At 37.3% G+C, this 16,790-nt stretch overlaps 1 protein-coding gene across 4 annotated transcripts in view; it reads left to right on the forward strand.

The window, feature by feature from the left end:
• The window catches only part of LRRTM4 (leucine rich repeat transmembrane neuronal 4), a 703,458-nt gene extending 690,060 nt beyond the window's left edge, over positions 1-13,398 (forward strand). For 2 of the 4 annotated variants that reach the window (XM_037807401.1, XM_037807400.1), the window contains one exon: positions 12,813-13,398. In XM_037807401.1, coding sequence (XP_037663329.1) covers positions 12,813-13,034 — 222 coding nt within the window. In that variant the 3' untranslated portion in view covers positions 13,035-13,398. Of the gene's footprint in view, positions 1-3,733; positions 3,883-12,812 lie in introns of those variants that run through there. The other 2 variants (XR_005212418.1, XM_037807402.1) reach the window with 2 other exon arrangements.
• Positions 13,399-16,790: the final 3,392 nt, after the last annotated feature.

The following is a 16,790-nucleotide window of genomic DNA, read 5'->3' on the forward strand; positions in this document are numbered from 1 at the left end:
TCCCATTATCTATCTCTTCTCCCCAGTCTTCCCAGTCCCTGCTTACACACCAAGTTCTCCCTCTACCACCAGCCACATTATGAAAGTTCTCTACTTGTCAGGGAGATAGAGGTGATCTTAGGTTAAACACAAATTTCCTCTTTTATCCAGTGGAGGGAACTACAATTTTTAAATGCTGCATAATTTATGGTTCTCATTGAGTGATCATTCCCTAGTTAGTCTGAATCAATAAGGTTTTTCTGAGTGCTTAGTTAAAAAGATAATGGGGCCTTCCCTCCTTTTCAATTGGTTAAATATAAATTACCTGCCATCCTGGCAAATGGTACTTTGGGTTGCCATCTGGCATCCACATAAACTTCAATCCATCCAAGAATGTTGTGAGCCTGTTCTCTCTCAACTCCCAAAGCTAGATGCAATTCCAAGCATCTAGATCGTCTCTAAGGGTAAGTTTATAGAGAAATAGGCCAGTGAACCACAATTCTGTTGGCACTGCAAACAACTAGGCACTCCATTGCACATTCTTAGTAACATTCAATGACTTGGAGCTCTTCTTGTTAAAAGGCTATGGTTTATCAGCATTTAGTTACAGCTCAGAATTAAGAATTTACAAATCAAACTGTAAATTTGAAAATTAGGAATCTAGGCTAAGTGAAAATTAGGAATCTAGGCTAAGTGCCCCGTCTAGAGTCAGACACTCACAGATCAAGATTTAGGGAGAAGCAGATGTAGAACAATAGAACAAATAGAAGATTATAAATTATTTACTTAGGTAAGGTCATGGATAAAAGGTATTTGAATCATAATAAACAGATGAGAAAGTTCCAAGCATTCATTTAAGTGGTTTTGGATGGAGGGGAACCAGGGAACCAGAGTTCAAGAGGGCAGGGTAGAATCTGGGGAAGGACATGTAGAAAAGAAATTTAAGCAGGCACAGAAACATAGAATATCGTGGAGAGGAAAGCATGGATGCTCAGAAGAGGTCATATTTTTGGGTTGAGCAAGGAAAAGAATGAAGTGCAGCAAAGTAGATTTATCCAACTCCCTTGGAGTATGTAGAACAATGCACTACTCCATTTAGGTTCATTCTGAGAAAGGACCAGTGGAAGCAGTCTGAAAAGCTTAGTGTGATCCGAGGAACTGCAATCCCCATGAACGTTGTCGGCCTCATGGTGGAGCTTGGTAGTAAGAGGTAAGTCAACACAGCCCATGATCTCTGGGGTGAGTGGCAGCTGGAATTGGTGGTGGTGGGTAGAGGGTGGGAGAACAGCTCCTTCAAGCTCTTCTCTGTACTCTCCCACATACGGATCCTTTCCTTATATAAGTTACTACCACTGATGGCTAATTTCATCAATTATATGTAGACTCATTATTTTCAGCATCAGAGGACACTCTTTTATAGCACCCTATGTATGACCATCAGGTTGCTTTAAAGCAAAGATGAATTTAATGATCCTTCTCTAAGTTTCTTCTAGCCATTATTGCTTACTTGAGAACACTTTTGGCTTTCAGTTCTTTTGCTTTTCTTTTAAATTTATCGCTTGATAGAAATAATTGGGAGGTTTGAATATTTTTCAACAGTGGGAGTCTTTATTAGCTTTTAAGCAGATAAAAATATCCCTTCTTCCCTATAGTGCAAAGTGGAATGGGCTATTACTAGCATCCCAGTAAATTAAATTACTTAAAAAAAAATAAAAGAAAGAGATTGTGAAAATGTTTAGTCAAAGGAGTTCTCCAGCTGACTGAACATTTATGGGCACTTTGCCATCAAGGCAAGGTAAATTCACCTACAAGTAGCTATTTTAAAAACATGTGCATAATGATAGTTGTTACACTTACCCAACTAAATTACATCTAACTTTAGACAAAAGAGTGAAATATATACATAAGCAAATTGGTGATGTCTAAAAGGATGACAGAATAATCACGGACAAGAATATAAACAGGGCCAAGCAAAGAAGCTCAGATTGGGAAGACAGAATAATTAGTAGTAATGAATTGAACTTAAGAGAAAAGAAAGTTTAATTGAAGAGTAAAAATCCACACACATGTACCCCATGTTGAGTGGCTTCTGATTGGGAAGTAATCTGCTTTGTTTTGAGCTGACTGGACTCCAGGAAGGTGTGGAAAATTAGATACATCATACCATGTACTCCCTGCAGTGCCCACATTTTTCAGGGAAAGCAGCCTAAATTTAACATGAAGAAAGTGTTCTCAACCTCAATTGCACATTTGAATCACCGAGAGTGCTTCAAAAACATTGAGGCTTTGCCCTTCTCCAGAAATTCTGGTTTAATTGATTGGGGATAGAGACCTGACAAAAGTATTTTTTAAGTCACCATAGGTGAGTCAAAGTTGAAGCCAAGGCTGAGAACTACTGCTTTAAGCACAGTTCATGCAGTTGAAGAAATCCCAAATGACAGATGAAAGGAAGATGAGACATTCCGTTTCTTGGCTTCCTAACTGGGGGCAGCATGAGTTGAATGTTTTGATTTTCAGTAGCTCCAGAGAAAGCAGCTGTAGCGATACTCTATTCTGTCCACAACCTGGGGCTCTGGTCAGTCTCTATTGCTCATTACAATTTAGAGATGATTCCATTGCTAGAGGCTAAAGCAGTCCTAGGCTGAGAAGTTAGGTGAAGGGTGAAGGAATCCAGCACATGGAAACCCATTCTCTATGAGGGCAAGTCATGGGTGAGTTATGCAGAGCATTAAGATTTGAGAAAGACTAGCTTTCAGATATGTACCACTTGGCAGTAGGCTCCAAATGGCACTTAAGCAGCTGTGTGATAGCTGCAGGAGCAAAAGGAGCTGCCTGTATATGAAACTTCACGTGCCACCAGACTTCCTCTTGCTGTCTTAATAAACATTTATTTGGGGTCAGAAACCACCTGATAATCATCTCACCCTTTCTTCTGTGCATCACTTGCCACTTTCAAATACCAACAGTATTGCATTTTGCCATAAAGTATGTTACATCTTAAAAATCGACTTGCATTTGTCTTGCATTTAAAATGCGTGTTTCCCAAGGAGCTGGGCAGAGGTAGTCATTCTAATATCTTCAGCTCTCAGCACCGTGGCAGGCATGCAAACATTTGTAGAACGAAAATATTTGGGTGCCGTACTATATCCCTTGCTGAAACGCAAAGCTGAGGATGGGAAGGGAGGCAGTAGAGGAATAGAAAGGAAAAGGGAGGAGCTCATAGTTTTTGAAGTAAACCTCCTTCCAAAAGACCCAGTTCCCTAACAACATCTCTCATAAATCCATGCACTCTTTCAGCAGACAGCAATGAACCAGTCCAAAAAGGACCTCATGGACAGAAAGGAGCAAAAAGAAAAATGCATCATCAATGATATTTAACATTCAGATGCATGTGGTGGAGAAAATGCATGGGGGATAGAAACAGAGCTTGGCTTCCACATGTGAAAGGGGTAGGGTGGTATTTTAACCCAGGCGGTCAGGGAAAACCTCTCTAGAAACATGACATTTAAGCTGAGACTCAAAAAATCAGCATAAGCTTACTGCAGACAGTTGGAAGAAGAATATTCCAGGCAAAGAGAATGGCAAGTATAAAGTCCAGATATAGGAAAAGGCTTGGTGAGATTGAGAAATAGAAAGGAGGTTTATTTTTAACTTTTTGGCCCCAAACTGTTCGTGATTAGCTGACCTGTGCACCTAAGCTCTTTTATAAAATCACCACCGTTCTCTCAGGCCTTGTGTTATGAGCCATCGTGCACCCAGGGGCACTTTCACTGGCCTAAGAGTGTCATGTAAGAGTTTCACGGAAAGGTCCTTGGGATTTTATCCTGCCAGAGCATGTGTGATCTAAATTACCTGGCCGGTGGCCTCAGCTGTCACCTGGAAGTTCACGTCTGACTCCCAAATGTAAGTCCAGCTCTTTGTCTGGGTCCACTGTGGGCTATATTCAGAGGGGAATACCTGGATATTCCCAAAGAAATCTGCAAGGCCCATCAGCTTGGAGCAGATTTCTCCCCCTGCCTTACTGATTTGGAGTTTGCAGTCTAAAACCCAGGGAATTGGAATCAATTTGTCTCAGTTTACCACGTCTTAGTAAGCTCCTTGAGTAAAGAGGTCTTATTTTAATCTTCTTTATATCCCAGTACCTAGCACAATGCCTAGCCCACAGTAAATAGCTGATAAATCAGGAGGCAGCAAACTACAGCCCATGGGCCAAATCCAGCCCCTGCCTGTTTGGGTATGTCCTACAAACTCAGTTTTACAATTTATCTGGTTGAAAAAGAAATCAAAAGATTATTATTTCCTGACGTGAAAAATAGATGAAATTCAATTTTCTGTGCCCATACATACAGGTTTTATTACATACAAGTTTTATTAAAACAGAGCCATGCTCATTTGTTTACATTTTGTCAGAGCCTGTTTTTATGCTGTAAGGGCAGAGTTGAGTAGTTGTGGCAAATTCAGTGGTTCCAACAGTTTGTATGCGTCCCAAGACGGAAATATTTACTAACGGCCCTTTACAGAAAACATTTGCCAATCCCTGCAATAAATATTTCCATGTGAATGAATGAACACTTAAATAAATGAACTGTGATGGCAAATTCACTTTTGTGTAATTACTCCTTAATTGTATATACTCATGGCTGAGACCCAGGTATTAACTTAGAGCTGAATGCATTTTATTAAAAATATGAGACCGATATTATTTACGCATCACCTTGCCATGCTGTTCTAAACTATATCCAATCAGAATAAAATATTTAATTTCCTAAATAGGCATCTCCTACTTTTGGTAATGCAATGTCTATCTTATTGCCTCTTTTTGTTAAGAACAGCCAGTATCACTGTCTCATGTTTTCAACTCGCTTAGAATCACATGACTCATCTCATTCTATCAAGTGTGCTTACATCACCCGAGATTGTTTGTCAGTTGGGTTTGAACTTTTACCCTGAAATAAGCAATTCTGTTTAAAAAGGCACATGCTTGCCCAAAACTCAGTCACCTTCCTTATATCTTAATCTCATTTCAATTCTTTTTTTAATTTCTAGTTTTTTATAAATGTCCAATGTAGTGGGGTGGGGTCACAAAATTAAGTATACATACACAAGGCAAACAGATCCAGTCATTCTCTGGTTAGACAAAACACATTTTTGTACATAACACAAGATAAGGACAACATAAACCATTTAACACAAGTCTATGGAGACCACTACACAAAGCCATGGAAACTAGTAGAAGGATCTTCTGAATACTACAGAGAAAATGAAAGTAGACTTGGAAGGAAAGCAGCTCTCTCTAACTCCTGTTCTATTGCTAGCTAGCACCTTCCTAGCATTGATATCCTATTTTTATCTCCTTTGCCAAAATGGGACGAAGGAATTAAAACAGAAAAAACAAATTGAATACGTTACATGTGCTGATAAGTTTTATCATCTTTGTTTGTTTTCTTTTGGCATTTTTTTTTCTAGGAGTGGATTTGGGCCCAAGGAATTATCACTGTCTCATGTTTTATGATAGACTTGTCTTCTCTATATCATTGAAACTGCAGCAATCTTTTTCCATAGTGGAAGAAGATGTGCATTTTGAAATTTCATCATCTCTGTGTTTTACAGTCTCTTGGAGGAAATATGTAAAGTTCACTTAAATAGATGTTTGCTTCCATTGTACAGCTGAGGAGACCTTACTCTTTCTCATAGAATTCAGAGGCCAGAGCTACAGAAGAAAAGCCTGTACAAGTTAATACCAGCTAATTAAACCAGCTCATTAGCCGAGAACCTCATTGAATGCTTAGAGTTCTGCTAATGTAATAAGCTTTCCAGTTAATGGAGTCACAGAACTTCAAAGAACGGCTAGTACCTCATTCACTAACTTAATCAACCCTCCCGACACCTCATAGACAGCACATCCTGGTAGGAGAGCAATAAAGATGCAAGCAGATGTTCTGTTCTGTTATCCCATGACTGACTTAAAAGTTAAAATTTGGACAACCGTGAGTGCACAAATAGTACACATCCCTACCTATAAATAAGAACAGAACAAGAAGCATAAATGTTGCAAAGCAACTTTTATCAGAACTTAAGTTTAAAATGGTCCAAACAGCCCAGTTAGCATAAAAAGCCAACGTCTAATATGTTTGGGATTGTGCAATATATATGCTGGAACTAAGATACACATTTTAGCCCATAAGCAAAATGGATTGATCATCAATTTACACCATCATCTTTTTGTTTTTCCTTGAAGATATACAGACACTGTTTATCTTTTGGATAAACTTTTATTTTTAAAGGTCAATAAATTTAATGACTGTATTTAACAAAAATAAAGTATTTTACATGTTGTCACATTTATCACTCATTTAATCTTCAAAACAAAGCAGGAAAAGATAAGGTCATGATTTTTCTTTCACTCAACAAAGACGTATTATGTACCCAAATACTGTTGTGGATGATGAAGTTCAATGAGAATAGGTTTTTAGTTATTTCTACTTTTATTCATTTTCAGTAAATCCTGCCAAGATAGTCCTTATTGTGTAGTAGAGGCTGCTATGTTGGTTTTGTAATATAACACACCATCTCAAAACTTAATGGCTTAAAACATCAACCATTTACCTGATTCTGTTAGGGTTGGCAATATGAGCTGGGCTTAGCTGGGATTTTGTTCCTGGGCTTGCTCACATGCCTGTAGTGAGCTCCCAAGGGCCTTGGGGGACTGGCTCATCTCAGATATCTCAGCTACACCACAAAGCTTTCACCCTGCCGTGGGCTAGCCTGGTCTTCACATAGGTGGTGTCCAGCCAGGCTAGGGCTCTAAGAGCCTTGGAACTCATACAATGGCACTTCCACTGGGTTCTTTCTGCTAAAGTAAGTCTGTATTCAAGGGGAGGGGAAGTAGACTCCACTTCTAGATGGAAGGAGCTAATTCAGAACTGTGGCCAGTTGTGCAATCTACTATGGCTTTATAATGTAAACCTTGGCAATGGTCAAAGTCACGTGTCCAGTCACTTGGAGGAAGCCGTTTGGCAGACAGGATATGGAGGTAACTTGCAGAGGTAATCAGATATGGTCAACCGAGAAGACCCTGGAGTCATTTGTGTTCCTGGTTTCACTTGTTCCTGATGCCCAGTGACACCCTTGCTCTTCTCTCAGTTTAGCTGTTAAATCCTTCCTGTATCCTATGAGCCAATTAAGTTTCCCTTTTATCCAACTAACTTAAGTTGAGGTTCTGTCAGCTTTAACCAAAAGTCTAGAGAAAAACACTACATTACTCAAAACTTATTTACATTTTCTTATTTCCTGCCAAGTTTCATCACATACTAGTAGAGTGAAAAAAAATAAGGGCTACAATATATTCACCTAGCTATTGCCCTTCACTTTTTAATCAATTATCCCACTAAGCCAAGTGTCCATCTTCATTAAGCAATTGAGTTCCACATCTGGATGTGTATGACAATAGTTTTTAAATGGCCTGAAGTAGTCAGACACCATAATTTAATTCTTGAAAATTAGAGACCAAATGTCATTTAGGAAATTGAAAATCAACTTTTTATGGCTTCAATTGAAAGAACTCATACTTAAATGTGAACAATGTTCATGAAAAGTTAATAAATATGACTAATGATGGTTCATGGTAATTTTATAATGATCAGGCTCTTAAACTACTTCCAACTAATGCTAATACTTTTGAGACAAGGGTGTAACAGCATTGGAAGTCCATGCCCGTAACCAAACTGATCTTCATAAGCCTTTCAAGATCACATATATCAAGAGTCTATTTCACACGACTCTTGGCAGTTACCATACAAATGCATTCATTTATCATTTTAAATATAATTGTTATGGACATAAAATTACGGTATCCGAAACAATTTGCAGACTTTTGAAACTCCACATGTCCCTCTATAATTTTGCCCACCCTCCCCAAATTGGAAAACATCCCCTTTCCCAGACTTTGCTCTTTGAATCACTAAAACACTGCAGATCTCTGTAACTGAGTGGAGGGGGTGTCCTTTTACAATCCCTCGTGGGTGTTAGGAGAAAAACATATTCTGGGCAAAGTGCGAGTGACATTTTTAGAAAACCCGAACCACCACTAAGGTTTCTAAACTTCTATGTGCCCAAAGTAGGACTGAAAGCCTTGGTTGCTGAGCCACTCTTTGACCCAACAAGCCTTTGCATCTCTTTGAATAGAAACGATAAGATAGACAGGGCACATTCCCAGAAAAGGCACTGTTAGTGTTGAGTAGTACGAGAGAAAGCACACGTCTCTTCTGTGTTATTCCTTCTTTCTTAAGAATCATGGAGCATTTTCAGAGTTATCCAGACTTTACAGTCATAAATGAGGTGCCATTATTATCTCCATCTTCAGAGGAGTCCCTTGAAACTCAGGAATGTTAAAATGATTTAAAAATTAGTGATAGTAACAGCCCCTCCCCTTTGTAACCTACCTCAGATTTAGTAATGAAATACACTTCTGTAGAAGAAAAGTTTAAATTTGTTTTCCAAGTGCTCCTATTCTTAATAGAAGCACATGGCAGCATTTCAGGATCGTTATTATCCCCAACGATTCTTTCACACCATGTAGCACATCCGTGATCTGTAAATAAAGCATAGCTCCGATGCAGTCAATGAGCAACCAGGCATGTCAGGCAGGCCGTCTTCAAGCAGTGTTTTTCTGCTGTGCAACGGAGTGAAGCCCATCAGAAAAGCTCGAGAACCCTTTCCAAAAATACCAAATCTACATTAAGCTGAACTTAAGGATCCTTTATTTTGACTACTGGAAAGAAAACAATGATACACACAGGAACCCAGGTGGTTAATGTACTGCACATTATTACTAGAAAGTGCAAGACCTCAGTCTCTCAGTGCCTCAGAAACACCAAATTCACTTGATTACATAGTGCCCTACAGAATAGACTTAAAGAGTAAACCAGCAGACATCGCAGATATCCTTTCAAAGCTTGCCAATTCACTTGGCTTTTGAATTCTTGCCATTGGGTGGCTGTGCAGGAGAAAACTTTACAATTGTCTGTAGCCTGAAAGAGTCTCTAAGTCTGCCTTCAATACAAGGGGGAAAAATGACATTATGAGACCTTGTTCGTTGGTGTTTAAGGATAAATAAATAAACTAGCACAAGTGTAACAGCAAAGTAAATTTTCTTGATTTCAGAGATGATGTAATATACAAACCTAAAACTGCAGTTAATACAAGTTCCTTAAAATTTGAATCAACTTCATTTGAAGACAAATGCTTTGGCTTCTTAGACATGAAATTGTTCTTTCCATTGTAGTTTAAGAGCTGTAAGTAAATACTGAAAATTCAACTATGTTCGTATATGAGCTACTGGCTTTCATCTGTAAACTAATCTGGTTGTACAGAAGGCCCTATCTTCGTCTGGCTTGTACTGTTTATCCATGTTTGCAGATTCGGTATCTGCTTATTGCAATAATTATATAAAGACTATCCATCATGCTACAAGTACACATTAGTAAAACTGAATGTTGCTGTCATTTGGAAATAATTTGGTAAATTTTTATGTTGTTTTTGGATTAAGCTACTCCTTCTATTAGCAGCATTGAAGTAAGACTGGACTATGTTACACTTAGAAATACCTTTATCATAAAATTATTACTGCTGCAATGTCAGAACAAAGTGTCTACTTCCTTTCTATGCTTTTTCAGAGTTTTGGTGACCCATGACACCAATCACAGATATCTGTACCTATCTGACACATTGCAAAATCCTATGAGATTTCCCCAAACAGAACTTGCTGACAACATTTCATATCTGTACTTGTACTGATATACAGGGAGAGGTTGATATAAGTAAGAAAAACCAACCAAACAAAAACGAACTATAGATTTGGGGAGAAGTGAGGAAGACCTAACTTTACGTTCAGTATTTATCAATCCAGCCACATCACTTTATAATCTGTTTCTTGTTCTCACTGTCAGGTACAGAAATTAATTTGTTAACATGTAAAACATCTCTGTATCAATCACAATGCTGACCTAGCAGGTAACGTTTTCTGATCTCCTTTATTTGGAAAGAGAACTGCATATTTAAGATTTTATACCTGTACTGTTTGATGAGAAATAACATCTTCATTTCTATTTCTAAGCAGATTTGTTAAAATAGTTTCCCTTCCATTGGAAGTCAATGCGCCTGATCCATAAAACAAAGCGATATATTGGTTCAACTTTGCAACTCACGAAAAATAGTGAATTATACACATTTTAAAAAAGGAATAGTAAAAGGAGGATGGAACTGTATCCAGGCTTTACAGATTACTTTAAAATAAACTGAAATTTAATATGTGCTTTGATAAAGACTTTTTCAAAAATGCCTCTCACTATGATTCCCAGTTTTAAAAAAAATTCATAATGTGACCTAGTAAACTTACACACTCATGTGCACACACATACAATGAAAAATGAAACAAAACCTTTACAAAACAACATATTCTTTTTTCATATGGTATACTCTGATACTATCTTTTCTGATTAATTTAATTTTAAAAATGCTTATCTGAATTCACTAAATGGATTTCTTAATCTACTACTAAGTTGAGATCTGCCATAGAAAACCATGCTTTACTCTACATTTCAGAAAATGTGAGGTGACTTTCATCTTAATAAGCATAGAGGTTTCAAAAACACATACAAACAGTAACATTTGTTTCAAGTTCTATTTATCACATTAGGTTGAAGAATTTTTGAGGGAGGGACATGCAAACTAAGTGGAAGAATGCTCTGAATTAAGGTTGCTAAGTTAGATATAAAACTGGTTAACTTTCTAGAGAATGTTTCAACCATAAGAACTTGGAGGGTTAACTTCATTACCAAATTATAAAATCATAGTAAGATATCAATTTCTGCAGATTATTCTACAGAAAGAGTCAGTCATAGTCCAGACAGAAGGCAGGCAACACATCAGTTATTTTAACAAAGAATTCATATAAAGAATTGCTAATTACATAAAGTTATAAACTACTGTGGTTCTAGTGTATAGCTATGTAGTTATAAACTATATAGTTCTAGTATATAGCTATAGAGTTATAAACTATTATATAGTATATAGCTATGCTACATAGTATAATTATAGTATATAGTTATAGTATAGACTTATAAATTACTGTATAAATATAAACTACTATAGATATAGTATTGTTATACAATTATAAACTATATAGTTCTAGTATATAGATATACAGTTGTAAACTACTATATAGTATATAGCTATACTATATAGTTATAGTATAGAGTTATAAACCACTATATAAATATAAACTACTATAGTTATATAGCTATATAGTTATAAACTATATACTTATAGTATATAGCTATACTATATAGTATATAGTTCTACTATGTAGCTATACTATATAGTATATAGTTCTACTATATAGTATATAGTTATAAACTATATAGTTATGGTATATAGCTATATAGTTATAAACTACTATAAATGCAAAGGTTAAAAGATATTCCCACAGTCCCAATGATGCAGCAACCTCAGGACGTAGCTACTACCCCTCTCACCAGTAGGGCTGAGGGAACAAAAGAAAGAGATTGGAATCATTAAAACTTAAAAACTTGAGAAGGGTCTTGGTGCAGCCGAACCTCAGACTTCTCAGGAGCAACCACGTACTGGCTGGTGCTGGAGTCTCTGATGGGGTTATGATGGGATTGGTTCTGCATATGTTGGAAGGACTGTAAACAGAAGTCAACTTCTGTCACAGGAGGGGATTGCTACAGCCAGAGAGAAGTGTTTGGTGGAGTAACTCCGCGGAGCAGGAAGCTAGCAGAGAGGGAAGCCAACAAAAAGAACAAGTCCTGCTCCTTCCTCTAGCCTCGCCATCTCCTTCAAGTGGTTCCCATTGGCAAAGTCTGACTGGAAGCTGCTGGTAAAACAGCAATGTGCATCACAAAGCTTACCAGAAGTGGGGTTGAAGCAAAGAGACAATGTACTACCACAATCGCACAACCTACGCAGAGATGCAAAACGTTTGCATTTTTATCTTCTGTGGATTGTTAATAGGGAGTGTCAGTTTGGGTCTAGCTGGTTATTAAATGCTCTAGCATGATATAAAAAAAATAAGCAATCATCATTTTCCTTTTTCTAAGTTTGGGATACATATTTTCTTTATCAGAGATTTGTGGTTTAATATAAAGCTACACAGAGAAATGAAGTTACTATAACTAATATTTTCAGATTTTGATTTTAAAGGGATTTCTCTGGAGTACAATTCAGGTCTCTTATACTAACATTAAACACGTTTTTGGCTTGTTGACTTAAAAACAAGTAATATCACATATTACAAACACAAATTTGTGCACACTCCCATGGTTCTAGATTTCTTTGGTCCAGAATTTACAAGTGACAAATTGTTGATAATAGTCTATGACAAATTTTAAATAAAAGTTATATATGACCATAATAAAGATTTCAACTATCTATAAAGAAAGATATTAAATGAAAAATCAAGTTATATATATTACACTTTACACAAAATGGATTACACTATGCATTCTCTTGTGCATTTCTTTCAAAATTCCTTGTTGATCTGCATTTAAGTTGTTATGGTGCTAGCAATAGCATTGACAAATCTTTGTATACGATTTTATCTACAAAGGCTATATGTAAAATATGAGGGACAAAAAAATAGTGAGTTAAATAAGTAACAATATTTATTTTGATAAATTCATATGCTTGGTGATAGATGAATCAGCCGTACATGACATTAAACCAGCATGAAAGAGAACAGAAATGCAATCTGGTGTTATCTTCTTGGCTTTTCAAAGCATGTTGATGCTGGTCTTTCTCTGTCCCCCACCCAGATCTCCCACCACGTGAAGCCCTTGCCGTACTACAGCTACGACCAGCCGGTGATCGGGTACTGCCAGGCTCACCAGCCGCTCCACGTCAACAAGGGCTACGACGCGATGTCCCCGGAGCAGGACGACACCCCCAGCCTGGAGCTCGGGCGCGACCACAGCTACATCGCGACCATTACCAGGTCGGCAGCCCCGGCCATTTACCTAGAGAGGATAACCAACTAACGCGGACCCCCACTCCTCATTGGGGAACTCCACGGGGGAGGGAGTCCTTCATTTCAGAGGCGATTGGGCATCCCGAACCGCGCAGCCAAGCAAAGTCGTCGTTCCTGTAAAAACATTTTTGACATAGAGAAAAGAAAAACTAAAACTGCTTTGAATGGACGGCCGATGTACCTGCAGCATAAACCAGGAGAACTACAGAACTTTTTTTTCTTTAAAACATAAAACAAACAAACAAACAAAATGCTCCTGGATGTAAATAGTAAAAGTGTCACGTTCTTATGAAAATAGATTTCATCCTAGCCACATATAGGTTTGTTTGTATATTTGATTTTTCTATACTGCATGGTTCCTGGGCTGGAGAACCACGGGGTTTGGGGGGAGAGGGGTGGGTGGGAAGTTGGGTGAAAAAAAATAGTTTTCCTTGTTAAGTGTGCATAATTCTCACAGACTTTAGTTCACTTGCTTTTTTTTTTTTTTTTTTTTTTCCTTTTAAAGATGCTGAAGATGCTGTTTGTTTTGTTTTGCTTTTGTTTTTGTTTTTCTGGGCAAGTGATTCTGTTTCTGGTTCTAAATGAGCGTTAAAGCTTGCATTATACCAAAAGAAAATTTGCTTTACCGTAAAACAGGAAGAAACAAAGTTGACCACAAAGTTTGATTAAACTACTGGAACAAAAATCCAATAAAAACTGGGTAATGTTCCTTCAAGACACGTGTTGTGCACGATGTGGGGAGTTTGTTTTTTCTGTTGGCTGTCCCTCACTGTGAGATTTTATGGTGTGGGAAGTCCCAAAGAGAGATCCAGGAAGACTTCGGATTGAGAAGATCAACAGAGGGGAGTTCAGAAGAACCGTGACCCTGTGGTCAATGAAGGAAACGGCCAAGCTGGCAACTTTCTAACACAAGATAATGTGTAACATTGCTTTTCCAATTAATTATCAATTAGCTTTTGTGTGGTTTATATCAATAAAAGAAAAAAACGCTGGGAAAATAAATTTATTATTTTGTGGTTGGTACACCACAGCCCATCTAATGTTGAATGCTTTGACTCTGTATTGAGGAATGCTCGTATCTTCTATCTGGGGAATTCAATACAGATCAGTTAGAATCTATCAAAGACGTTTTGTGGGTTTTGCATTCTGCTAGGGAGAAGCTATGAGGGGTAGAAAAGAGGTATGATATGTGGCTTTTGCATAATGCATTTCATAATTTTTGTAGAACCATATGATCTAACTATAATAAAATTATATAGCATAAGTGGAAGTATCCATGTAAGAGTAAGAAGTTGTGCAATCTCATAGGAGAGAAAGAAGTATGTGGAAACTGATTACTATTTGAGAAGAGCCATGGTGTTCATCCATTTCTTTATAAAGGAGCTACAAGACAATTCAGCAATTCTCTGATTTGCTATGGACACTCCCCTGATCTAGATACTAATTATCTAGTTGTATTTTTTTAATGAAATTATAAAGTTTATGTCATCCTTTGCTAGGATATATTTTGCATTCTGTAGAGTACTAATATAGTTTGGTGCTACTGGGTTTTCATAAGAACTAAGTTGATATCTGACTTCCATTTAACTCCACATTCTATTAAATAATAATAATAAAAGAGCTTTGTCTATATACTGATTTCAAAGTAACCTAGCATAGAATTTTGAACATTTTCCACCATTCTGTTTTACCATCATTTAAAATCAGACTTGAAGTTAAATTCTGTCTTAGAATAAATTCTATCTTAATCGACCCACGGTCCCCATCCACCTCCCCACCCCTGCCAGAGTTGATTTACCGAAAGTCACACTGAAATGTCTTGATGAAAGTTGGCTTAAATCAACTCCAGTTTACTACTCTTTGTTATAACCAAAAGATTCCTAAATGGGTAGTAAGATTCTTCAAGTTATCTTAAACTTCCATATATGACCTAATAGTTGCCTCAAGTTTAAATGAAAGAGTTAAATGAATGGCTAGCAAATGAAATCTTTCAAGGAACTCATTTAAAATATTATTTACATATGTCAGAATAAGTTTGCACTGAGCTTTGGCAATAGATGATTGATAATTAAAACAAAACTAAACTAACAAGCTTTGCTTGAGCAGACTTGGAAAAGTCCTTCACTGTCAAATTCTGGCTTGATATTGTTTGAGGGGCAAGTAGGTTTGTGGAGATAACAGCATCTTGAAAAAAAGACAGTGAAACTTTAAAAGGGATTTAAGAACAAAATATTGGATTATTGATCCTTTCAGCCCAATGTCCATCATGTCTGTGCTGAAAACCGTGTGTAGCCAAGGAGGATGCAAGGCTTCCGTTGGTCAATACTCACGATAATAAGCGTTTGGGCCTCTAAGTGATAGAGAGCAAGTTTGGCCTTGCAGGTCATGTTATCATTCAGAGAACTTTGCCTGGGAAGCTGATTGCCCCTTCTCCCTTCACATAGAAGAGGGTTTGTAATTTTGAATTGTGGCACTATTAGAGGTTCCATGCACTGGATCAAATAGCACACATGCTGTCTTCCCACTGCACAGGGGAAGAAATATATCACACCTATGCAGGCATTTTGACTTTTTGTTTCCTCTGGTTCTAGCTAATATGAAGATTTTTCCCCTGTCTCTAGAATTAAAGAATTATGTTGACTCTATTAATTTTTCAAGTTGAAATGTTGGAGTCCTCTCAAAAGCTTCCATGCTCTAGTTCAAGATTTTCCTAATTAGTGTTTTGAACTATATCATTATCTTTACTGAACCTCTGAAGGCTCTGCAGGCATCTAATTTCAAAGTTGAGAAGTATCATGGAGTATTTATAGAGCCAGGACAACAAAACCAAGCCTAGAAGGAACTGCAAATTTGCCACCTAAATTGGAACATTCTGATTGCTTTTTTAAATAAATATTCTTAGTAATGCTGGGTTTCACTTTCCTGATATGGAATCAGGAAAATAACTAAGTTCAGAAGTTTGAGTGTCCTGTGTATATGTGTGTCTAACTGGGCTAGGTTTTCATTCTATTGTATCTCTACTCACAGTATTTCACATATGACATTCCGAGATTAAAGATATAAATAATAAGGGTCACCAGGTTCAGGATGCCAGAACCTGAATACTTTTTAAATTCAAAAGCAGATAATGCAGCAATATTTCAAAGAGATTCACTCAATAGAGGAGCAGTGGAAGAGGACTCTAGGGACACGCTACTGCTAGCTGTCATTGGCCTTTATTTCTTCATACTTATCACTAGCTTGAGAGCAGATAAGCACATCCACACCACATTAAAGTGATCAATGTCATAATATCGAGAAGGAAGAAAATTGTAGTATCCCAATATCTAAATCTTTGCATTGTATGAGCAATCAATACTTGGCAATTTTAACTGACAGGTAGGTTAACATTACTGGGTGGTATAACAAGACCATACACACAAAAATCATAGAAGTGTCCAATATAAAGAACATAATTGTTCAAATGTAGACTTTGCTGATCAAAGCACACCTGGAAGTTGGTGTTGGTGTCACATTTCCAAAGGGAACATCTATGAACATAGCAACAATAATATTGAAAGTTCTGTAATCCCCAGCATATACCCCTGCTTACTGAAACACTGAAAGCAGGATCATTCACTGGGTAAAGCTATCAAAGCAATACTGATAATCTGGCTGTGGGGAGAAGCAAAGAAAAGCAGATTTACTCTGCTCTAAAGGCCCATGACAGCCAGACGATGTTGACAATTGATTATCTAACTGAGGGATCCAAGGCTCTTGTGGCAAT

The sequence above is a fragment of the Choloepus didactylus genome, chromosome 17 (assembly GCF_015220235.1).
Source record: "Choloepus didactylus isolate mChoDid1 chromosome 17, mChoDid1.pri, whole genome shotgun sequence".
NCBI lineage: Eukaryota > Metazoa > Chordata > Mammalia > Pilosa > Megalonychidae > Choloepus > Choloepus didactylus.